We start from the raw sequence: 24,364 nt of genomic DNA on the forward strand, positions 1-24,364 counted from the left end.
AGTTATGTTCTCTTAGGAAACATCTTTACTATAAGGCGTTAATATGGGTGATGGAAAAATTATCATCTTGAGCTGTATTGTTTTACAGAGTAAAAAGCGACAATATGACCAGGAAATTGAGAATCTAGAAAAACAGCAGAAACAGACTATCGAACGCCTGGAACAAGAGCACACAAATCGCTTGCGAGATGAAGCCAAACGCATTAAAGGAGAACAAGAGAAAGAGTTGTCCAAATTTCAGAATATGCTGAAGAACCGAAAGAAGGAGGTAAGTGTAAACTACTGTTTTTAATTACTAAAGCTTTTTTTTTTTTTAAATTGTTTTAAGACTATCTAAGGATTTAGGAATACTAATAATACTTGAGAGTTAAATAGCACTCATTCATTCTTTCATTCGGTCTTCTCAACAGTCATATAGAGTTGTAATAAGGTCAATCGTTATTCCCATTTTACTACCAAGAAAACTGGAGTAAGAGAGGTTTTAGTGACCTGTTTAAGTTCACCTCAAGAGAGGTTTTAATGACCTGTTCACAGACTACCCCTACATATCCAGCTAAACCTTGAATCAAGTCTTCAAATTGAGTTTAATCCATCTTCCGGTCTACCATTGTCCTTAATGCAACACATTTAAGTCCTTATATAAAAGTATTTTTTAGAAAACTTACTGTGTTGTGTTTGCCAGTGGCAGCAGTGATTCATTTTATTATTTATAAGTTATTTGTCATCTTTAATTCATACTTTTAACGATTTTGTTTGTTGATTAGCTTTATTGCCTTTCATGGGTATTGTGCCAAACAAAAGCTGAATAACCTGAAATTTGACATGCTATCTATAACTCATCAAATTGTGAGGTACTTCGAAGAACTAGAAGTGGAACATATCTGTAAAGTCACTTGATGAGAATGAGTTTTTTCATTGTTTCCTGAAACTGTTTCATATTGTTATAGAATCTGTTTGCAGTATAAAAGATTGTCATTGCTTCAGAAGGAAGATTTACATATTATATTAGCATCTTTTTTTGTCCCAAATTAAAACTAAAAGAGCTTTACATGTAGGTAATTTTCAGAGATAATTTTATAATTTATTAACATCTTCAGTATAGGAAGACGATTTGCCTTTTCATGATATAAAAGACACCAGAGACAATGATTGTGATCAATTTTATTAGGGTTGGAACAAACAGAAACCTCAGCCAAACTAATAAATGCATTTTCACTTTTGTTACACATCTCAAATACCCAGATTCATTGACCTTAACATTTAAATTGAGAAGAAAATTGAATGTCATACTGCTGAATCTTAAGGATTTGCTTTAAAAAGGGTAGAGTCAAACATTAATAAATACAGTGATTTTATGATTTCTTTAGATAAAGATGAATGAAATGGTATGTGATTTTATTTGATGTGGCGTCCATTTCTAAAAATCACTTTTATTACTATTTCTTATGTTTTATGTAGAATTGCTGTATATACTGTGAGGTATGACATTACTGGGGCTACATGTTAATTTTCTCTCAAGTAGTTTTTGAGGTATTCTTTATATCAGTTAAATTTAAAAAATTTTACAGATAAATATATGGTTTAATCCTAAATATAAAAGTCTCAGTTATTGTTTTTGTTTGGGGGTAGGAGAGTTTCAGCCACGAACATGTTTGAGATCATGATATGCATATTTTAAATAATTACATTATGTATTTTTTTTCCTTATTGCTAAACTTCTTGCATTTGGGGAGTCTCTTCCTTTTAATGGTGATTTGGTTTCATGAGGGATTACTGATGGGAAATTTTAAATACACGATGTTAAATCAAAATCAGTCTCTTTCACGGACCATCAATAGCATGTGGTGATTTGGAATCTGGTTTCTTTTGGTGCTTCTACTTGTAAACACATGATTGTTTTTCATAGTTGGATTACAGATCTATTGTTAGATGGAATATACTTCTAGTATTTTGAAATGATTAAAAGAAGGAGCTCTAAAATGTACTTCATTCTATATTTTATCTGCTATAATAAATCATAGCTTACTAAACTTACTTTTAAGAGTGCTTATATTACCAATTTTTAAGTTGACAGGCTTGGCTTAACTTGTCAGCAAAGGGGAATATTCTGATCCTATTCAAGATCATCAGATACATTCATTTTTACCACACCATGTATAAAATGGTGTGTTTATGAAAAAACTTAGTATCCATTTATTTCTCCTTTGTGTATTCTAAGACTTGCTTTCCTTTTTTGTTTTTGGCCTCATTAAGTAGATTTTATTTAGCATTATTTCTTTAGTATGATCAAGCCAATTATGAAATTTTGTACTTTTATAAATGGCATTAGCTTTCCTTATGTTCAATATTTCCAACTATGTCAATAGATATGTTTATAATTTTATGATCTTTCAACAAGGTCAGTTGAGTTTATCACCTTTAGTTCAGCATCAGTGCTGCAAGTAATTCTTCGCTGGTTGTCTTTGGACCTTTAAGAAAGAGAATGATACATAGGGTTATTAAGCAACTAATTAACCTTTGTGTGGTGTAATGTCCCTTTCTGCACTGAGATTATGCATGTTCTATTCTTTCATTCTTTTTCACCAGACTAACACCTATGCTAATGCATGTTGAAAGGAACTTTTTAACAACTTTAATATTTGACTTGTAGCTTATTGCTCTCATAAATGCTTGCTGTGGAGAAAGTATTATTTCCCCACCTCCTGCATGCTTATACACTGTAGGTTATAAATGAAGTGGAGAAAGCACCCAAAGAGCTGAGAAAAGAGCTCATGAAACGCAGGAAAGAGGAGCTTGCACAAAGCCAGCATGCTCAGGTAACAGCAGCAGCTTAATGCTACTAAAACCAGAAAGCACCATTTTCTCACAGCTTGATAAACCATGGTTGAAAGGGTAAATTTTAAGTGTTATTATTATATGATGTTGACTTCTCCCCATTCAAAAACTCCTGGAATCTTCTTTATTTAATACTAAATTCCTACTAATGGTGACATTTAAGTTGCTAATATGAAATTAAGTGGAATGTTTGGAAAGTTGACTCCAGATGAAATAAACAAGTATATGAATGTATACTCCACTGTTATCTGATTTTAATCTTGATGGGAGCTTATAGTTTTAAGTAGTAATGCCAATGTTTGTTAGAAAACTGTTAGGACATAAAAATAGAGGATGGTATATAAGCTTTGTGCTTACAAAAAGTATGCCCATTAAAACGCTATTATTTTTATAAAGTGCAGTTAGAGGAAAAATAGCAAATGGTAACTTTAAATGGTAGTTCAAACATGTATTGCTTTTAAGCTTGACAACATAAGCAACTTTAAGACTGGATTTTAAATATTAAGTACCTTGTTTTTCTTTTTGGTTCACAATCCAGCAGTTAAACAAATAGACTGTTTTTACCTATATAGAGTTTAAAGCAACCCGATCTAGGTTATGATAAAGTTAAGCCTTGTCATAAGATGGGTGAATTCTTTTTTTTTTCTTTTTTTTTGGTGAATCAGAGTGTCGCTCTGTCTCCAGGCTGGAGTGCAGTGGTGTGATCTCGGCTCACTGCAGCCTCCGCCTCCTGGGTTCAAGCGATTCTCCTGCCTCAGCCTCCCGAGTAGCTGGGACTACAGCCATGCGCCACCACGCCCAGCTAATATTTTGTATTTTTAGTAGAGATGGGGTTTCACCATGTTGGTCAGGATGGTCTTGATCTCTTGACCTCGTGATCTGCCTGCTTCAGCCTCCCAAAGTGCTAGGATTACAGGCGTGAGCCACCACCACCGGCTTGGTGAATTCTTTACGAAGTGAGATAAATTAGTATTTTTAACAGAATTTTCTAGAATTATCTCACATGACAAGTCTTTCATATGAAGGAAAATGAATCTTCTGATTAAATTTATACTAAGCCTGGAGGCAAGGGTAAATGAGCTCAATTTTCCATTACATAAGGCAGTGAAAGGAAGAAGAGATGTGGATTGTGTATTTAATCGATCCTTTGAATTATCTTTTTAATTTGTCGTTTTATGTGATTTAACAAGTGGTTCCCAGACTTGTGGATTTTATAGACCCGTAAAAAGAAACATAGAAACAATAAAAACCACTGGGGACCATGACATGGGCTGCCATTAAAAAATTTTTTTTTAAATTTTGATAAGTAAAGATATTTTAAAACTGCCATTTACTTGTCACCATCATTTCAAAGGAGAGAATATTTTTAACACCATGAAAAATAAGGAAAATATAATCTTAGAATTTAAAAATTAAATAAAACTAGCTTGTCTGAATAAATTTAGTTTGCTTTTGTTTTTTTCTTGCTATGAGCCATTGAAACATTTTGTCTTGGCCTGGTGTGGGTATTCCTAGTTTAAGGTGGTTAATAGCAAACGCAGCATTTACTATATGTCAGACATTGTTCTAAATGCTTTATGTGTATGAACTTATTTAATCTGAGTTAATTATCCTTGAGGTAGTCTTATTACCCCCAGTTTACAGTTGAGGGAACTCAAGCACAGGAAGGCTGAGTGACCCTCCCAAGGTCACACACCTGGGTAGTGGTAGAGCCAGGATTCTCATCCAGATAAGTTTGGGCGCATGTTTCACACACTGATTCGCTGCACCATGCTGCCTCTCATATTTAAGCTACCTACTTGTGCTGCAACTTAAACTCTCGTCAGCTTGACTCAGTGGTTCTTGGCCATGTCTTGTTACCAAGTGAAGAGAAAGTCCTTGCTGGCCACACATGTACTTTTGGTTAATTTGGATTTCAAACCAGATTAGAATAATATGGTTTTTGCCTTATAAAGGAATATAGGTTTTTATTAATTCCAAAAGGCCATGTATCAAATTCTGAAGTCAAAACTGAGAATTAATGTTGAATGAATTAGGTAATACTATGTTTTAATAAGACTTTGTTGGTGATTTTTCATATAATTTTGGGAACAGGCCAGTATTTTCTGAGTAGAGCTGAAAGTAATCATAAATTCCTTCAGTAAATCTAATGAGGAATTTAGTAATCTAACAAATATTAAAAGTATTTCTATCTACTGCTTTAAGCGAAGGTACAAAAGCTTTATAACTTTACAGTCTATTTCAAACTTTTTTTGAGAATTCATAAGTAATGGTCATACAGTCATGGAGCTAGAACATATTTGATCATTTAAGTCGAGTGGTTTTCAAACTATACTAACAGGAACTTTTGACTTTGAAAGAAGCAACTATGGGAGTCCCTAAGAAGGCAAGAACTCTGGGCTGTGAGCCCCTGCTTCTGCTTCAACTCAATCAGCACCACTTTTGCTGTGTTTTATAAACTGGGATTTTTGGGGGTGAGTTTTAAAAAAGGGGGTTCTACTAGCTTAAAAAACAACAGCAACACACTAGAATTTGGAAACCACTGATCTAGTTCAAATCCTTCATTTTACAGATGAGAAAGAGGTCCCTCTGTTAAGTGACTTGTTCCAGGCCTCAAGAAACTCAACATTTGTATAATTATTCTTTTCGTTTACAAAAAGTCATTCAGATATATTCTCACCTGGGAGGTGCATTCTATTCTGATCCACAGGGTGTTGCTCAGATCATGATTCAGTCTTTTCAGTTGTCATCTTGTGCAGTCTTCAACGCCCAAATGCAGGACGTAAGTCCCACGTGCCTGTGGGAGGATGGCTTCTCCTGTTTTACCTGCCTTTTCACATGTGCCTTTTCATTGTTGGCTTCATTTGCCAAAATCTAGATGATTGATACATGATAATGCTTGTAATGACAATAATAGTGATAACCTGACTTTAGACTACAGTATTCTTCAGAGTTTTCACATTTGATTCTCATTGCCACCACCCTAATATAGGGATGGAGTCATATAACCATTTTACAGATGAAGAAATTGAGGCACAGAAGACTGTGATCTGCCTCAAGTCACATAAGAGATTAACGGTAGAGCTGGAACTAGAGCACTTTTAACATAGTGTGCTGTCTACCCCGCCACAAATTCTAATTTGGGATTTTCATGTTTTTCAAGAAAATAAAATATCCTCTCAATAGTAGAAGCTTTGCACATGTGAGAAATTGAATGCTGTGATTAGATTTTTATTTTCGTGTGAAGTGACATTTTGATTGCATATATGTTTATGTAGATGTTTTAATTATGGATATGGTCAGAAAAGCCATGTTAAAAGTAGTGATTTTCATTACATTTAACTCTATTTTCCATTTATTCAAGTAGTCAATAATGAATAGTGAGTTTCTATTCTCCTTATTGTAGTTTTAAGTTAAGTTGGAAATTCCAAGCTGTATTCTTTCTTGCAGTTTCTATAGGGAAATAACTAGCTCGTTTAACACTGTAATTTTTGTTTGTGACGTTTGATATATACAACAGGAGTAGATAGAATACAGCTTGATTTCAACCCCTCCTTTTTCCTCTCCTGAAATTAGACTTGTTTTTTATTATTGGCAGCTGTTTGACTTTTTACTGTTTTCTAAGAGAGTAAGTAAAACATTGGTTTTTAAAAGGAGAGGGAGAAGTTATGAATTACGATCACTTTTCTGATCATTACCATTTTTAGCCTTTGTTTTCATTTAAAATGATCAAATTCTGTACAAATAGCCCAATATATCATAACCCTTTCTTACAGCTTTCTAGACCCCAAAGTTATATTTTTAATGTTTATAGTTATCTGATTAATATGATAAAATTGTTTATCCACATTTAAACTTGTACTTTTAAAAGGCACTCATTTTACAATATATGTGTTTACTTTAAAAAATGATTTTTGGCCTTAATAGTTTGGGTTCTTTTGTTGTTGTCTTTTATTTGTTAATCCAAGTGATTAAGTTCATCTTTTTTTTTTTAAGGTGTGTTTGTGTAATCTTTTTGAAATGTGAGTGCTCTTTTCGTACCTGAAAGTAATTTCTAATTATAAATTCCATGTGAATGTTACTGTATTTGGCTTTTGAAGTTAGGGAATTTAGTGAATGTGTAATAACATTAACATTTTGTTTGTTTTGAGGTAATGAAATATATTGATTAGTGTGTAAGGGACCTTTTCAGATAATTTTTAGCTTTAATATAAAAAATCCTTTATACAGTGTCCGACTACATAGTCATCCAGATTCTGCTTAATTTTTCAAGTCTACAGCTCTGTAAGGCAGCTGGGTTCTTTGCTAACTCTAATTGTTAGGACTTGTATACATTGGACTTATATCTGCCTATCTTCACTTTTACCTGTGGATCCCTATCTTACTTCTGGAGCCACACAGTGCTAGTTCTGCCTGCTTCAGCATATAAACAGTCATAGCTCTTCTTTACCCTTTATGAGTTAGCTGCTTTAAGGAACACTTCTCTAGTTCTTTCAGGCAGTCATTGTGAGGCATGGTTTCTGAACCCTTTATTCCCAGCTTTGAGTTTTCTGTGGTTTACTTTTGAACTTTTAAAAATGTGATACTAAGGGAAGGGACCCACTACTCTTTATGTGGACTGAGACCAAGACTGTTGATACTTGGGACCAATTGAGTGAAAGCTCCTTGAAGGCAGAACTCTCTTTCATTAATTTTAGTAACCTTCTAAGTAGTATAGTGCCCACCATTTACTAAGTGCTTAATAAAGGTTTTCTTTGAATTGAACTCTTACCGTGTTTAATTTAGACATAAATACAGTAATATGAACAAAAATTGCATAGATGAGAAATTACATTTACTGTTTTAGTGGCACTGGCTTATATTTACCTTTTTTATTTTCCCATAAGTATTTATTCACCCCATCCTTTACTTTTGTGTTTGATTTTTTTGTGTCTAAATGTAAGATTTATATTTATGCTAGTTAATTTAGACCCATTGTTTCTGTCTACACAGATTTTTTTTTAACCCTGTATGTAAACCAATGATAAAAATGTTGAACAAAAGAAAACCCTTTGATATTTTTGCAGGTTATGTTGTTTATTGAACAAGTTTGTATATAGAAATTTTACAGTTGAGGCTGGGCGTGGTGGCTCACGCTTGTAATCCCAGCACTTTGGGAGGCCAAGGTGGGCGAATCACAAGGTCAGGAGATCAAGACCATCCTGGCTACCACGGTGAAACCCCGTCTCTACTAGAAAATACAAAAAATTAGCCGGGCGTGGTGGTGGGCGCCTGTAGTCCCGGCTACTCAGGAGGCTGAGGCAGGAGAATGGCATGAACCCGGGAGGCGGAGCTTGCGGTGAGCCGAGACCGCGCCACTGAATTCCAGCCTGGGCGACAGAGCGACACTCTGTTTCAAAAAAAAAAAAAAGAAAAATTTTACAATTGAAATTAGAGAAACAGTTGAATTTTGTTACAAATAGTAGGAAAAAGAAAAGCTTGAACAACTTTGTTATAACTACTTAAAAGATAGGCTTGGAGATTTTGCATCTCTTTATTAAAACTCAGAAGCCCTTATATTCTAGATAGTTGAATTTAAATATTCATTGAAAATTTTTTCAATGATAATTTTCTTAATGATAAAGTTTTACAGGTGACTGTAGCCAAGTTGGTAATTGCATTTTATAGAGGCATTCATTAGTCTTTTCTTTCTCTACTATATATGTATTTATGCTAAAATGCAAATGATGATGCAGATGAAACAGCAGCATTTACAACACCAAATTAGTTCACTCTCTGCCATGAACTGTGTCACCTCCAGAGATTCAGGATGGTAGCAAGGCAGCCAGCCTGAGGAGTGGAGTGAGACTCTCTGTGCATTTGAGGAGCTGCCTGGCAGTGATCCAGACCTCATCAGACTCTAAGGCCTCAAGAATAGTTCCAAAATGCATCTTAGGTTTTGATGTTCTCGAGGATGTGCAAGAGGGGGGATTACAAGTGAAATTCTGCTTCAATTTTAAATTCTAAATCCACACAAAAATTGATTGAATAGTCCGTGAGCCAATCACCACCTGCTATAACTGCCAAGAGAGGGATGGACAGATCCAAATTTACATTTCTTTAATTTGGATGTTGTTCCTTTTCTTCTGTAAATGTATGATTCTAGCAGAAAGACCATAAGTCACTTTAACATTTCCTTTTTTTGCACAATAATTGAAGGATGTTTTTCTAAAGCAGAAATTTGGCATTCGGGTAGATAGTATGTACTCAATAAATATTTGTTGAATGAATTAGTGAATCCGAAACATGTTTATAGAATTCTGTGATTATGCAAATTTTCTTGATAGATTTATAGTATGTAACTCACTTTCCTACCCCAGTTTGCATTTCTCTAGCAATGCATTCTCATTAATTTCTCAAACTATTGTTCTTCTTTTTAGGCACATGCTGTAGATGTAGAAACTATCTTCTTCTGTTAGGATAGCCATGATATTTCTTCCTAAAATTTATCTCCTAAAATTCTTCCTCTTTAGTTCCCCAAATTCTGATATCTGTTTTACCTATTAGCTCTTAATTGCCTTTTTTCCTAGAGTGCCTTTCTTTTTTATTTTGAGATGGAGTCTCACTCTGTCACCCAGGTTGGAATGCAGTGGCATGATCTCAGCTCACTGCCACCTCCACCCTCTAGATTCAAGCAATTCTCCTGCCTCAGCCTCCCTAGTAGCTGGGATTACAGGCACCCGCTACCACATCTGGCTAATTTTTGTATATTTAGTAGAGATGGGGTTTCACCATGTTGGCCAGGCTGGTCTCGAACTCCTGACCTCAAGAGAACCACCCGTGTTGACCTTCCAGAGTGCTGGGATTACAGGCATGAGCCACCACACCTGACACTTAAAGGGCATTTCTTATTTATCCTTGTTTTAGTCACACCATAGTGGAATGAGTAATCAGTTTTAGAAGCTGCAAATTTACTGTTCTCTCAAAGATGCTAGTGTAATAGGGCACTTTAATTATGAGTGGGCTATATGCTTATTCTGTATGTATCCTTCTTAGTGAGTTCAGAATATTATGTATTCTAATGCTTTTTTCTTAGACTGAATTGGGTGACTAAATACATTTGTACTATATAATTTTAGTGATTTTAAAATCCAGCTAACTTTGCAAACTTGGTTTGGAAGTCTTGTTAACCACTAATATATACAGCCATATAGATAAATGGATGTTTAGTTCATTAGATACTTATTAACTGACAATTAACTGTTTTTAATAGGAACAAGAGTTTGTTCAGAAACAACAGCAAGAATTAGATGGCTCTCTGAAAAAGATCATCCAGCAGCAGAAGGCAGAGTTAGCTAATATTGAGAGAGAGTGCCTGAATAACAAGCAACAGCTCATGAGAGGTAATTTTTTTAAAATTAAGAAATACTACAAAATGTAGAATTCCTTATGACAGTAGAAGTGAACGTAAACATATAACCCTTAAAATTTCTCCTGATGATGCTGGAAATATATCTGAATAATTTTGTGTACTCATTATGCCTTATAGTTGTTAGTATACCTAATGGTCGTGTGTTAGAATGGGATTTAAAGTACTTATCTTCCCTAACAAATTAGCTTAGATTTTTTTTTCTTTCTTATTAAGATGATTAAGTAGGATTTTGGTGTTCGGAGTAGGACATTCTCTGTTTATACGACATTAGAACAGACTGGAAAGAGGTAATAGATACTGCCTTACATTGGTTACAATTGCACTTACAGCTCAGAATGTCAATATGTGTGTACAAGTTAGTGTATTTAGAATACTTCTACGTAAATATTAAAATGAAGAGCAAAGTACATTAGTAAAAAAAGAGCAAAGTGACATTTTGAAAACTGCTGTCTTCTAGCTCGAGAAGCTGCAATTTGGGAGCTCGAAGAACGACACTTACAAGAAAAACACCAGCTGCTCAAACAGCAGCTTAAAGATCAGTATTTCATGCAAAGACATCAGCTACTTAAGCGCCACGAGAAGGTTAATGAAAGGAAAATTTCTTCATTTTTTTGTTCGTTTTAAAGTTTGCAAAGCTATTTAGTTTTGAAACTTAAGTTTCTTAGATAATGAATTTTAGATTTCCTTTCTGTCTTTTATCCTACAATTTCTTGGATGAAGTTTGGAGTAATTAATTGTATCTTGATCATGATTGCAAACTTCTTTTCTACAAATTATAAGGAAAGTAACTAATTACAATGCTTAAAGACGTTTTACACCTTGTAATCTTCATCTCGGCTCTCAAAGGTAGCTATTTTGGCTCTGTTTGTGGTTCAAGTATCTTAAAGTATGGACTCCTTATACTTATTAAGAGTTGCAGTATAAAACTATCATCACTAATAACTTTCTTTTCTTTTTATTCTTTTAAGACAGAGTCTCGCTCTGTCACCTGGGCTGGAGTGCAGTGGCACTCAATCATAGCTCACTTAACCTCGATCTCCTGGGTTCAAGGGATCCTCCTACCTCAGCCTCCCAAGTACATTCATGCACCACCACACCCTGCTAATTAAAAAAAAAAATTTTGTGTGTGGAGACAGGGTCTCACTATGTTTCACAGGCTGGTCTCAAACTCCTAGGCTCAAGTGATCCTCCTATGTCAGCCTCCCAAAGTGCTGGGATTGCAGGTGTCAGCCACCAGACCTAGCCTAACTTCTTACAAGTTATTTTGTGCCTAGTATTTTGCTGGTCACTGCAACAAGGGAGAGGGTAATTATAGGAAACAACAATAACAAAATGACATATTTGAATATGCATGTGGGTACTGACTATTGTTTCTACATCACTGGATTCTATTTAAAACTTTCATAGGAAACAGAGCAAATGCAGCGTTACAATCAAAGACTTATTGAGGAATTGAAAAACAGACAGACTCAAGAAAGAGCAAGACTGCCCAAGATTCAGCGCAGTGAAGCCAAGACTCGAATGGCCATGTTTAAGAAAAGTTTGAGAATTAACTCAACAGCCACACCAGATCAGGACCGTGATAAAATTAAACAGGTAAATATGCAAGTTAGTCTCTCCTCTTTTAGGTTTAAAATTTTTGAATGACCATTAGAAGTTCTACAAAATTCCTTTCTTTCTAAACAATTAGAGCCACCTTAGGCTTGTTGATGTTCACTTTAATTCTGTGGGCTGGGACTATAGATACGTGGCATATACCAATTAGTCTTCCCCAGGATGGTGGTCACAGAGAGCAAAGCCCTTCCTCCTATACGCCATACCAGCTCCTGAGCTAGACTGGTCTTAAGACCAGCCCTGGGAATGAGATGACTTGGACAACTTTTCAAGTCAAGATATATGGCCTCACTGTGATACTTCGGTAGTCATGGTCACACACACAAATTAACTCAGATCACTAAGTAGATAGGAGGATCAAGGTTTTAATCAGAAGTTCCTGCTCTCCTCTGAAGCTGTGATGTGGACTCCAGGTTTGAGTCTCAGCATATTATTACTTGTAGCTTCAGTTTATTGTGCCTTGTTTTGTTAAATTCCTTTATATCTTCAGAATATATAGAAATCACATGCTTCTGAACTATAGTTTATCTTTTTTTCTTATTTATAGTTTGCTGCACAAGAAGAAAAGAGGCAGAAAAATGAGAGAATGGCTCAGCATCAGAAACATGAGAATCAAATGCGAGATCTTCAGTTGCAGTGTGAAGCCAATGTCCGCGAACTGCATCAGCTGCAGGTCAGATACAGAAGCCTGACAGTAAAGCCCATAGGATGCGGCAGCACAAGTGGCTGCTTTTGAGAGAACAGTAGCTGGCCAAAGTCAACTGCATCATACTTACGAACATGCTGGGTTTGAGAGGTTCTGTTTTTTGTACAGATCCAAATGAAGATCAGTTTGGTATCATAGGCACTTGTGTAGATTATATATAACCATGATTAATGTAAACATAAAGCTAAATTGTAACCTACGAAATTGAGTCTTTCAAAAGCAGTATTGAGTATGGTTTTTAGTATATTTTGCAAGAAGATGTGGAGAGTTTCAAAATGATGTAGACAGTTTTGTTGTCATATTCTGAATTTTTTTGTCAGATTCTAAATTTAAAATTTCTTTTCCATTTAGAGGGAAATAGTTTATTTTCTTCTAGGTTTTTGAAATAAGTGATAAGTTAAATATATGGGAATTTTTCTCCTAGGAAATTTAAAGGTTACTTGAGAGAGGGCTGATTTAGGACCTTACATAGAATGTACAGCCCATCTAAAATGTTTAAGATTTCAGAGTAGTGTATAAATGTGGGTATCTATGTATTTGCTTAATTTACTGTAGTAGAACAGATCCTAATAGATTGGCCTAATGGGCCAATAGATCTTTTACAGGAATAGATCTATTAGGCCAACCCTTTAGTACCAGATCCCACATTCTGTACTCGCGGGTAAAATGTATGCAGGCTGCCTTCTGAAGTGTCAGTGTTATGAGCAAATCTTCTTAGAAAGGAAAAACAAAAGCTCAAGCTAGTTCTTTTTAAGTTCTTTTTATATGGTATGTAATAGTTCTAGCTTCTAAACTTGTAAAAATGAAGCTATGATTCATTTCCTAATTCATGGCCCTTGGTTTTTATAGAGGAAAACTTGAATCTCAGTAATAGCATGATATTTGATGAGTAATTTATTATTATGGAAGATAATTGTATTTGTGAAAAATTGCTTAGTTGATCTGAAATTTTTTTAAATCCCAACTTTATTTTCAGAATGAAAAATGCCACTTGTTGGTTGAGCATGAGACTCAGAAACTGAAGGAGTTAGATGAGGAACATAGCCAAGAATTAAAGGAGTGGAGAGAGAAATTGAGACCTAGGAAAAAGGTAATTTTAAAAGCTTTAATTAAAATGATATGTGTGTACTCATCCGTCTACCCAGCTATTGGCTCTTTACCTACTGTGTGTCAGGTACAGTGTCAGGGGCAGGAAACACAGAGATGAAAAGACAAAGTTTTTGTCCCCAGAAGTTTTGGAATCTAGTGAAGCAGTTATGAATTGGTAGGGTCATTGCTCTGAAGGAGGTGAGTACAGGATACAAGGGAAAGGAACAGATTTTGTAAGCAGAGGAGGAGGAGAGCTTAAATCTGCCTGGGTAAGTCAGGGAGGGTCTTCAAGAGGAGATGCCTTGCAAGCCAAGTGAGTCTTGAAGGATGAGTAAGAACTTGCTAAGCGGATGGGCTGATTGGAGTGGAATGGGATAATTTGAGTAGAGAGAAGAGAATGAGTGAAAAGGAAGTGTACAGAGAATTGTAGATCGTTCTCTGACATTGGAGTGTAAGAGGGGGTGTGTGCCAGTGTGTAGTCATTAGGGAGGAAGAAAAGGAAGGAAGGAAGGAAGCGATGACAGCTGAGTCTGAACAGGTCAACTGGAGCCATATTAAAAGGCCCTGGTATTCTACGTAAACTTGAAATCTGGTAAAATAGGGATGGTGTCTTCTCTGTCTCACCCCTTTCCCTTGTTTGTACTTGACACCCTATTCACCTGGTCTTACTGGCTAACCATTTCACCTGAGTTTTTGCTATCACTATATGATCTCTGACCCTTCGCTACTCAAACTTAAACCTTTGTTTTGGGGGGGCTTCCTGCCTACTATACATTTCCACCATTCCTTTCTTCCATCCATCCAATCAATCAAGGAAATATGTATTTAGCTATGTGCTAAAGGAAGTAAAATGACTAAATGAGTTCATAGTGTGGCTTTTTGTTTGTTTGTTTAGACAGAGTCTCACTCTATCGCCCAGGCTGGAGTGCAATGGTGCGATCTCAGCTCACTGCAACCTCCGCCTCCTGGGTTCAAGCAATTCCTCTGCCTCAGCCCCCCAGGTAGCTGGGATTACAGGCATCCACCACCACACCTGGCTAATGTTTGTATTTTCAGTAGAGACGGGGCTTCTCCATGTTGGCCAGGCTGGTCTCAAACTCCTAACCTTAGGTGATCCACCCGCTTGGGCCTCTCGAAATGCTGGGATTATAGGCGTGAGCCACCATGCCCGGCCCATAGTGTGGCTTTTTAATTTAAATTTTATTTATTGTTAAACTTTTTGAATAGGTAATGCATTCATGTAGTTTAGAATTCAAAAGGTACAGAATTGTAAACAGTGTAAAATCTCCTTTACCTACTTGCAGCCTAGCATCTGCTTCAAACACCCTGGTTGAACTAGTTGAGAGTGGTCACAAGTGAGTTGCTAATAATCAAATCCTATGGCCTTATCTAACTGTTCTCCTTAAAGGTCTTGTTTCTTAAAATTCTCCTCTCACCTGGCTTTTGTGACACAGCTCTGCTCATTCTCTGTGTTCTTTATCCCCTTTTGTCTCCTGAAATGTAGACATTTCTCAGTTTTGCCCCTTTAGTAAAGAACAGTCTTTACCTTGATGATTTTATCGCTAGTCATGGCTTCAACTGTTGCATATAGACAACTCCGAAACTTAAATGGTAGCAGTTGTATAGAGCATGAATTGTAAAGTCATACAGATGTGGGTTCAGATCTCAGTACTGACACTTACTGATTAATTTTCTCACTTACCATTTCTAGGCCTAGTTTTCCGAATTTGTAAAATGAGAGTGATACTACCTATTTGGTGTTGTTTATATAGCAGTTATCTAGTACCTGAGCTATAGTAATGGTTCAGTGAATGGTTGCTATTGCTATTATTGTTTCTTGTTTTTATTATCAGTTTGGGCAGTAAGTGCCCATTTTCCATCTGGGTGTTATGCTCCTCCCCATTTCACCTAGGCCTTGTGACCTTTTTTGGTCACTGTATCTCAGTAGCACCTATACTGAACCCCAAACATTCTGTATCTGCTCTCCTTTCTTTGTTTTTCTTTGTAACATTTCATCACCACCAGACACATTTGTTTATTGTCGCCTCTTGCGAGTGAGAATATAAACTCCTTAAAAGCATGCCATGATTGCTTCATTTATTGATATGTACCCAGTTTCTAGAACAGTTGCTGGCACATTGTACAGATGACTACATACCTGTTCAGTGTTGACTAAAGAGTATAAACTCAGTAGAGAGAAAACCAAACTCAGCATCCTTTTCCTTCATCTCCATCTCACCTTTCCCCACTCACTGCAGGCCCACTCACTGCCAGATGTTCCTTCATCTCCATCTCACCTTTCTGTGCTCACTGCAGGCCACTCACCATCAGATGTTCTTTTCTGCATTCCTGTTCTCTTAACTGACATCTACGCTAGAAACCAGAATTATTTTTCATTTCTGTCACACCCTACATTCAATCAGGCGCCAATTAATTTGGACTCTTTTTCATAATGTGTCTCCTTTCTTTCTCACTGCTATCCTAGTGCTTGTTTAAATTGTTCAGGAATTTCCTAATGGGCCTTCTAGTTTCTAGTTCCCTTTCCTTTCTTCCCACTCGCCTGCCATCACCGGAGGATTTATCCTCAAGAACATCTCTTGACACTGTCATACTGATGTTGAGAAATCTTCAGTTCCATCAGAGTAAAATGTAAATTAATGCCTCAGTTTGACTGTGAAGCCTTCATAGTGCCACACCTGAGTCACAGTCACCCTTTCTAGCTTCCTTTCCCACTAGCCACTTTGTTCCCAGTCCAGGTTCCAGCCTTGGGTATAATGGCCACTCCTCATACCAGCTCCTCGGCTTCCTGCCTTTGTGCTGTGTTTCGGCTCTGTTTCTGGCATGCCTTCCCTATTCTCCCTATCAAATTCTTATCTTTCCTTCAGCACTAAGCTCATGTTTCACCTCTTCTGAGAACCCCTCCTATATCCTTCCTTCTTTTCCTGTGCTTTGTACCTCTACAGCACCACTTATCCCTGAATCACTTCTCCACAAAGTCATTGATACCTGTAACAAAATGCCATAAACTGGAGGCTGGGAGTCTGAGACCAGGGTGCCCACACGGTCACGCTTTGGTGAGGGCCCTCATTTGGGTTATAGACTGCCGACTTCTCACTGTGTCCTCACAGGGCAGAATAACAACTCTCTTTAGCCCCTCGTGAGGGCACTCATCCCATTTGGAGGGCTCCACCTCATGACCTCATCCCTTCTCAGAGGTCCCACCTTCTATGCATAGTACCCGCACATTAGGGATTAGGTTTTTATATGGATTTGGGGGGCACAGACATTCACATCACAACGGTGCCTCTTACATTTCTCAAGCACTTATTTTTGCTCTGTATTATGGGGATAAAAATGATTCTGGTTTAGGTTGTACCTTTAAACAGCTTATATTATAGTCTAGTGTGAAAGAAAATACAGGCGCATCGTAACTAAAATAACAAGTAGGCAGGGGTAAGTGCCATGTGGGAGAAACAGATAATAGTTAATAATAGGTACCATATATTAGAGTGCATAGTATGTGTAAGTACATCATTATCACATTTATACTTCACATAGCAAATTATCCCTATTTTTACAGCAGAGGAATTGAGGAATTAAATGGTTCTCTAATATAGGGAAGTTAAATAATGGACCCAAATTGTCCATTTATGTGGCTGAGCTGGACTTGCACATAGGGCTGTACAAAGCTTATGATCTTAAAAAATTGAGCAGGCGTGTCTTCTTGAGGATTATATACAAAGAAAGTGTTTTGGACAAGTAGTTTTATCTTGGCTGTCAGCATAAATTCTATATATAATACCAGCACATAACAATTTCTTTTTCCCTTTCTTTTTAAGACACTGGAAGAAGAGTTTGCCAGGAAACTACAGGAACAGGAAGTATTCTTTAAAATGACTGGGGAGTCTGAATGCCTTAACCCATCAACACAGAGCCGGATTTCCAAATTTTATCCTATTCCCAGCTTGCATTCCACCGGATCATAACAAAGGGAAGCATTCTGTGCGTGGCTTTGGCTCTTTCAGTATGTCATTCTGTTCTCATCTTCTGCCACAGTCTGTCAGATAGCTCATGAAGACAATCACCTGCCTCACCTTCTAGGTGTTTTCCTTTTTTGTTTTTTTTGTTTTGTTTTGTTTTTAAGCAAAGATGAAGGGAAAACGAACTAAGACAGATGCTAGGCCATGTTGGCAAAGTAGCATCTTGGTGACTAAGGGGACTTTGTATATTCATCTTAAAAATTATGTTCTTTAGACACTGCTACCTGAAAACTGTTGGAGAAATAATGTTTAAAGTTATTTAAGAAAAACTGTTACATCACTAAGTATTAATAAATTCTTCTTACCTGACATAACTTCTCGATGCCTAAATTCTGTAGTTGAAGCTCTGCTGCAGAGAGTTGGGATAATTTTCTTTTGGTGGATCAGCTCTCATAAAAAAGCTATGATTTGCTCAAATATGCTGTTGACTCAGTAAATGAATATATTTTTTTCTTTAAATAGGAACAACCTCTTTTAAAAGAGAAAAATTATTTCAGTGATTTGTCAAAACGAATTACCTCTTTAGGCATGAGCTAATATAATAATTGAGGGTGCTAATTTTCTTAAGATAGTGCCTAAAACACTAAATTTCAGTCAAGTCGTAAGTAGGATTTTCTTTTTGATCAACAGGGACAAAAACATCTTTAGAATTAAAAACATGGTTGTTTTGGAATTTTTGCTTCTGTTACCGTTTGATAGAAATTTTCATCCTAAAATACATGTACAAAGTTTGGAAAGATGAAAAAAAGAGGTAGCTTTTAGATTGCAAATTGGAAATGTAAAACTCATGAAATTTAAGCAATACAGGTTTAGCCATCTGTGTTTATTTTCTAAAATAATACCTGAGCTGGTTAAATGATTTCTCTCCATCTTAGCTAATTCTGTTTAAAACTCTGTCAGAGGCCTGCAGGCTGTGAGTTATATTTATAAATATATCTTCAGAAATTAATCTTAAAAGAGGCATTTGTTCAGAGTACTTTTTTAAAAGTTTAAATTAAATATTTAGGCACGTCAGAAATTACTTTTCCTTATTTTGAAATGAGGCTACTTATGTCTTGGTTTTATTTTGTTCCATGTTTAAATCATTCACTTTGATTTGAGTGGGAAAAGCCTGAAGCCTTTATCATGGGGTTGCTGGTGTGTATAATTATTAATGAAATGTTCACTCCTAGTCCCTTATGAGGCTTAGAATTTCAACCACGTGTCAAGTCAGACAGTATTATAAACTGTACTTTGCTGTCTGAGACAGCACATTTGTGAATGATGCTTGCTGCCTGCCATTTTCAACCTATTCTCTCTTAAGAGTGCTAGGTACCAAATTGTGAAAGTTTGTTTTCAGTTACATTACTTTTGAGGCTGGTGAAAAATTTAAATGTAACTTTGTGGGAACACTGATTCATATTTAGAAATGTAAATGTCTGTAGCACTTTCTTGCAGTTAATTTGAAAACTTTGGATGCTGAACCTTGTTTGTCAGTGATTTAGATGATTTAAAAATGCATGTGTGATTTGAATTTTATAATTGTTTTGACAAGCATAATTTACTTGGACAACTTTGTAGGTAGCCTTAACTGCTGGCCAAGTTTGTTTTTTATATAAATATATATACATATATATACATATTATGTATGGTTGTAAATTCATACACTTATCACATGAATGTGTTACTGTATACAAAACTCTTAATGCTTTATTCTCAAATGCTGGGTTGAAAAATGTTTTGAAAGCCTTTTAAAATATATATCTTTATAAAGTAATATTCAGGATGATGATAAAAATTGTTTATATTGTTATGATAAAAATGACAGTATAATGTTGCCCAGTGTATTTAATGATTTATTTGAAGAGGGATTGGGAAGGAACGTCTTCATACCACTTTCTCCTTTGAAATTTTCAGTTTATTGACTTTTAAAAAATGAATACCTCAGGCAGTAGACATTTTTTTTCTAGTATCATTTAATTGATACCCTGTGTGCTAAATAGTGTGTGGTGCCTGATTAATTTGGTCTGAATATTTGATTCTTTCTGTTCCTTTCAACTTGACATTCAGAGTGTTGACTCAAGGAGAGAGGCTCAGAGTGGAATGGTTGACGCTGTGGGTAAGGTTGGATCTCCCTTAAAACTGCCTTTTGGATTCAGTGTTTGTGCTTGAGTTCGCTTTCAAATATGACCATAATCGTGTGGGTGCAAGACTGTACAGTGATACATACGTAGAGGTAAAGCATTCATTTTAATACTTAAAGTTATATAAATCTTTTCAAAAAGTGTTTTGTTATAAAATACGCTGTTTGTACCCATACCAGCCCACCTCTTCCGAGGCCCTGTATTCAAATAGATGATAGGGATCTATCTTTCCTGCATGAAGTGTAGGTGGCGAGTGGGCGAGGGGCGCAGACTTCTTTGAAATCGAAGAGTACAGTCAAATCTACTGCTGATTTGGTTGTTTTGTTGCTGTGGCAGAATATGCCATGAAACACATACAGACTTCTCCGAACGTGCACCCTCATCAGCCACCTCCTCCCCTCTTTCCCTGAGTGCTGTGAACACAGCAGACCTGCACACTTCTGCAGATCCAGCTCCTACAGCTTGGGGCACCAGGCTGCCTTTCCTAGTCCTGTCAACAACCATACAGTGCGAATTGCTGAATTAGCTGCTATTCTATGTGGAGTCACATTAAGCTTTTTCTTATCTTTTTCTATGGGGAAGCTATAGGGTGGGTAAGGAAAAAATGTTGAATGCTTTTACTTTGCTGAAAATATTAGAACTCTCTTGTGACAGGATACAGCAAATTATAATTAAATATAAATTACCAGAACCAGAGCTACCTCTAAGTCATACTTCCTCAAGCACAAAGCTCTCAGGCATATGAGACCCACCTTAATGAAGGGTCTCTGATTTCTTGAGCATCAGCGAGTTTCAGAAGTGACTATTTTTTTGTACTCTTCTAGTTTCCTTGTAACTATACACTTTTTCCCATTCCACACTGTGCTTAAATGACAAAGACTCTTCTGAGAAGCCAAATTCTGTCCAAGTATTAACTAGAGATATTGTTGATTAAAGAAAATCTAGAACTGAAGTGAAAGAAGAGAGTTCCAGTTCTAATAGTCTTTTGATTAACAATTCTTTTCTGAGAAATGATTTTTATAAGAAATGGGGTGATTCTTTAAGTGCTTTTCTTAAGTTGAAGGCACAACAGTTAATGGCTGTATTGTTGCTATTCCGTTGCTGACATGTTTTTGATAAAGCTTTAACATTCCTGCTACTAATTTTGGCGGAGAGTGTTTGCCAGGTTTCAATGTGGGCTGCAGCTTTTTGTGCTCCTTCTCTGGTTTGCAGTGTAATGAGTTCATAAGCTAAATTTTCAGAAAGAATTTTGTTTCAGATTATGCCTCTTATCTACTTGAGAGCAACATGTCTTTTCAATCATGGGATTGACACATGAAAAATAAAGTGATTTCTTAATCAATTTTGGGAAGCAGTCTTTTATTGAGAATCTTTGAAACTGGAGTGTCCTGCCTGAGAACACTTTGCAGTTGTTGGTCCTAGTTATATTGTAAAACTTGCAGTCCCCCCAGGTCTTCTGACCCTTCCAGAGTTAGTATTCCTAGCTGTCTGTAGTCCACAGCACACACGCAAACACACACACACTCAAATGTAGTTTTTAGTGATAACTTGCTGGGGGTTGTCTTTCAGAATGCAAACCCCTCCTTTGGGAGGTGCTTAAAATATTTCTATCAGCCTATGTATATATGTGTATGTTTTTAATTTCTTTTCCTCTTGGGATGGATGATTTTTCTCACCAAGCATTTCACAAATCATATGACCTCACTTTTGCAAAAATAGTCTCTTCGTCATTGATAACGTTCATGCAAGATTCAGTAGACGCTAGGCAGCATCAGTCGGCACGTGTCCAGCTGGAGGGAGGCATGGAATGTCATTTTCTAATCTGGGAGCGTTGTGCACTATTGAGCGCATTCTTGACTTAAAAAAAAAAAATGAAACAAAAGAGGCTCACATCCATTGCCATCCAGCTGAGGACATAACCTCATATCTGCTCATCCTCTTTCTGAGTTTTGTCCAGAGAAGGTAGTAAGTTTGGACTTGTACCCTATTTTACTTGAGCATAAAACTTGATGAAGACTTTGGGTATCTTAGGTAGATCTAGTGACAAGGAAAAAACTCCTATGTCTTGATTAATCAAGATAAGGATCACTGTTAAAGGGGATATAATACTTGAACACCTAAAGCTATTTTTTTTAAAGGGCCAAAACATCTTTTTCCCCCCTTTTTTTGGAAGTTACTTTTAATAAGTGTAAAAGCTACAATTAAAAAGTAAAAAATTCAGCCTTTGGGTAAAACTAATGAATTCTTTTGAAAAAAAATTATTTAAAAGGCACAATTCCTTTATTATACACAATAGTTTTCCTTAGTAAAAAACAAGTTGTTTGAAATCTGGAGGCTGTATGAACTATATTTTATTTTTGTTTTATTTTATTTTTTGAGATGGAGTCTTGCCGGCTGGAATGCAGTGGCACGTTCTCGGCTCACTGCAACCTTCACCTCCCGGGTTCAAGTGATTCTTCAGCCTCAGCCTCCCGAGTAGCCGGGATCACAGGTGCCCGCCACCACGCCGGCTAATTTTTTTGTATTTTTAGTAGAGATGGGGTTTTGCCATGTTGCTCAGGCTGGTCTCGAACTCCTGGGCTTAAGCAATCTGCCCGCCTCGGCCTCCCGAAATTCTGGGATTACAGGCATGAGCCACCGTGCCCAGCCTCATTTTTAAAAAATTCTCATTAATTCATAGCAGGCAATTATCAGGATATAATAAAAGAGGCAAAAAGACCACGTAGAGTGTGTAGTGCTTGACTGGTTGTTGCCGTTAGCGGTTGTTTGATATAGAGGAAGCAAGTGGAGTGTTTTTTCTGGGATAATATGAGATACTCAGCAGAGACCTTATGGAAAATAAACAGTCTTTTTAGAAGAGTAGTGGTGTAGAAATAGATGCAATTTAATCCCATTTTTAATTATCCAGCAATTTGAGAGTCACAACTTGTAACAAATTCACAAAGTGGCTAAGTAGAGTCTCTTCTCAATTGGAGTGTCTGATTTTACTGTGCATTTCTTTGGGGCATTTGAGATTTGTACATTTTTCTTTAGTAGAAGTTTCTATATTCCATATATTACTTGCCTTACAATCATAATTCCATTGCCCCAGGATAAAGCACTACCTAATTGCAAGTAATCTTCTTGCTCATTTGTTGCATGTTTATTTCAAATAACTTGTGCTTAGGGAAAACTTTCATGTGCTTTGTAAAATCCCCAGATTGAGTTCATAGTTGCAGGTATCTAAAGATTTGCCTTTGAAGACCTCAGGGATTGAATGAAATACCAGAAGCTATGCCCCAAAATACAACCACTTTTGTTTTCTTGTGTTTGTAATAAACAGTGTTAGAGTCAGACCCAATTAACCCAGACTATTTTTTAATCTTTCTTTCTTTGGTCAGACGAATCACATTAAACGTGATATTAAAAAAGAAAAAAAAACTTCTTTAATGGGAAATTTTACAATTGAAATGATGTTTCATCTTATAGACCACAAACAAATGTTTTTAGACATTGAAAAGTGGTTAAAGACCAACTGCGCCCAGTCCCCCAAGTGCCATTTTCTGAGTGCAGAATGGAGGGTGACGTCTTGAGCTGATGCTGTGTCCCCAGCATCAGGTTTTCTGTTTTCCCCCTTCTCCCTTTATTCCTTCCTTGTCCATTGCCCTCACCCTTCTTTTTCTGTTTGCTCTGGACTGGTTCAGTATAACATATCCATGAACTCTAGTATGGGCCTATGGACAATCATAGCTACAATCAGACTTTCTAAGCAAATGGGAATGTGATATACATATAACCATTAGAAACCCTATCATCACCTCCTAGAGGGGAAGTGAATTTCTTAATTTTTTTAGTTGCAAGAGTCACTTCTTAGCCAACTGACTAGAGAATGCAGAATGAACAGGGGAGGAAGGAGCCGATGGCACAGCCTTAGAACAGTAACCAGAACACACCCCATCAAGTGTCACCTCCAGGAAGGCACCCCACCCCCATCCTCCGTTTTCTGGGCTCATATTTAGGCAAAGCTCTAAGACTCCTGAGCCAACTTTTATGTAACTGGCTTTCCTAGGCTGGGGCTTGAACTAAGTAAAGAAGCCAAGGAGTTCAGATCTAGATAGCAGAGAAGTAAGTGTCATTCTAAAACATTGCAACTACTGTTAGAGTCCACCCCATGAAGCTGTTTCAGATTGTGTATCTTTGACTGAATTCTATAAGTATATATTGTTCAGACTAAAACAAATGTTGCTAGCTAGGTTGGCTGTGCTGTCTCAGTAGGACATTGACAGACTCCAGCTTTCACCCTCTGGAGAGCTTGGACCTAAGTGCCACATGCATTGAGACCTGGTCCAGGAGCTGTCCTGCCATGGCTAGCTCACGGCTTGACAGCAATACTTCTTCTTCTTCTCCGCCCAGCATAGACTTGGTCACCTGAAAGTTAGAAGATCAGTAGGAAGTTAAAACGTATCTTGTGGCCTGTGGGGATCTTGGCTTGGGCAATTACGGCAACCGTGACTACTGCAAAGATGGCTTCAAAGGTGAAATCTTTTGTAAGACTACGTTTATTTAA

At 36.7% G+C, this 24,364-nt stretch overlaps 2 protein-coding genes across 6 annotated transcripts in view; one reads left to right on the plus strand and one right to left on the minus strand.

Moving 5' to 3' along the window:
* SLK (STE20 like kinase) overlaps positions 1-21,160 on the plus strand; it is a 61,819-nt gene extending 40,659 nt beyond the window's left edge. Inside the window, exons 12-19 of one of the 2 annotated variants that reach the window (XM_004050049.5) lie at positions 89-268; positions 2,724-2,816; positions 10,088-10,217; positions 10,704-10,828; positions 11,654-11,842; positions 12,408-12,533; positions 13,543-13,656; positions 17,495-21,160. In XM_004050049.5, coding sequence (XP_004050097.5) covers positions 89-268; positions 2,724-2,816; positions 10,088-10,217; positions 10,704-10,828; positions 11,654-11,842; positions 12,408-12,533; positions 13,543-13,656; positions 17,495-17,641 — 1,104 coding nt within the window. In that variant the 3' untranslated portion in view covers positions 17,642-21,160. The remainder of the gene's footprint in view (positions 1-88; positions 269-2,723; positions 2,817-10,087; positions 10,218-10,703; positions 10,829-11,653; positions 11,843-12,407; positions 12,534-13,542; positions 13,657-17,494) is intronic. The other variant, XM_004050048.5, reaches the window with a different exon arrangement.
* A 1,521-nt stretch (positions 21,161-22,681) lies between these two features.
* COL17A1 (collagen type XVII alpha 1 chain) overlaps positions 22,682-24,364 on the minus strand; it is a 56,641-nt gene continuing 54,958 nt past the window's right edge. For 3 of the 4 annotated variants that reach the window (XM_055352894.2, XM_055352893.2, XM_055352891.2), the window contains one exon: positions 22,682-24,225. In XM_055352894.2, the coding sequence (XP_055208869.1) occupies positions 24,170-24,225 (56 nt within the window). In that variant the 3' untranslated portion in view covers positions 22,682-24,169. The remainder of the gene's footprint in view (positions 24,226-24,364) is intronic. The other variant, XM_019035398.4, reaches the window with a different exon arrangement.

The sequence above is a fragment of the Gorilla gorilla genome, chromosome 8 (genome assembly GCF_029281585.2).
Source record: "Gorilla gorilla gorilla isolate KB3781 chromosome 8, NHGRI_mGorGor1-v2.1_pri, whole genome shotgun sequence".
In the NCBI taxonomy this organism is placed as follows: domain Eukaryota; kingdom Metazoa; phylum Chordata; class Mammalia; order Primates; family Hominidae; genus Gorilla; species Gorilla gorilla.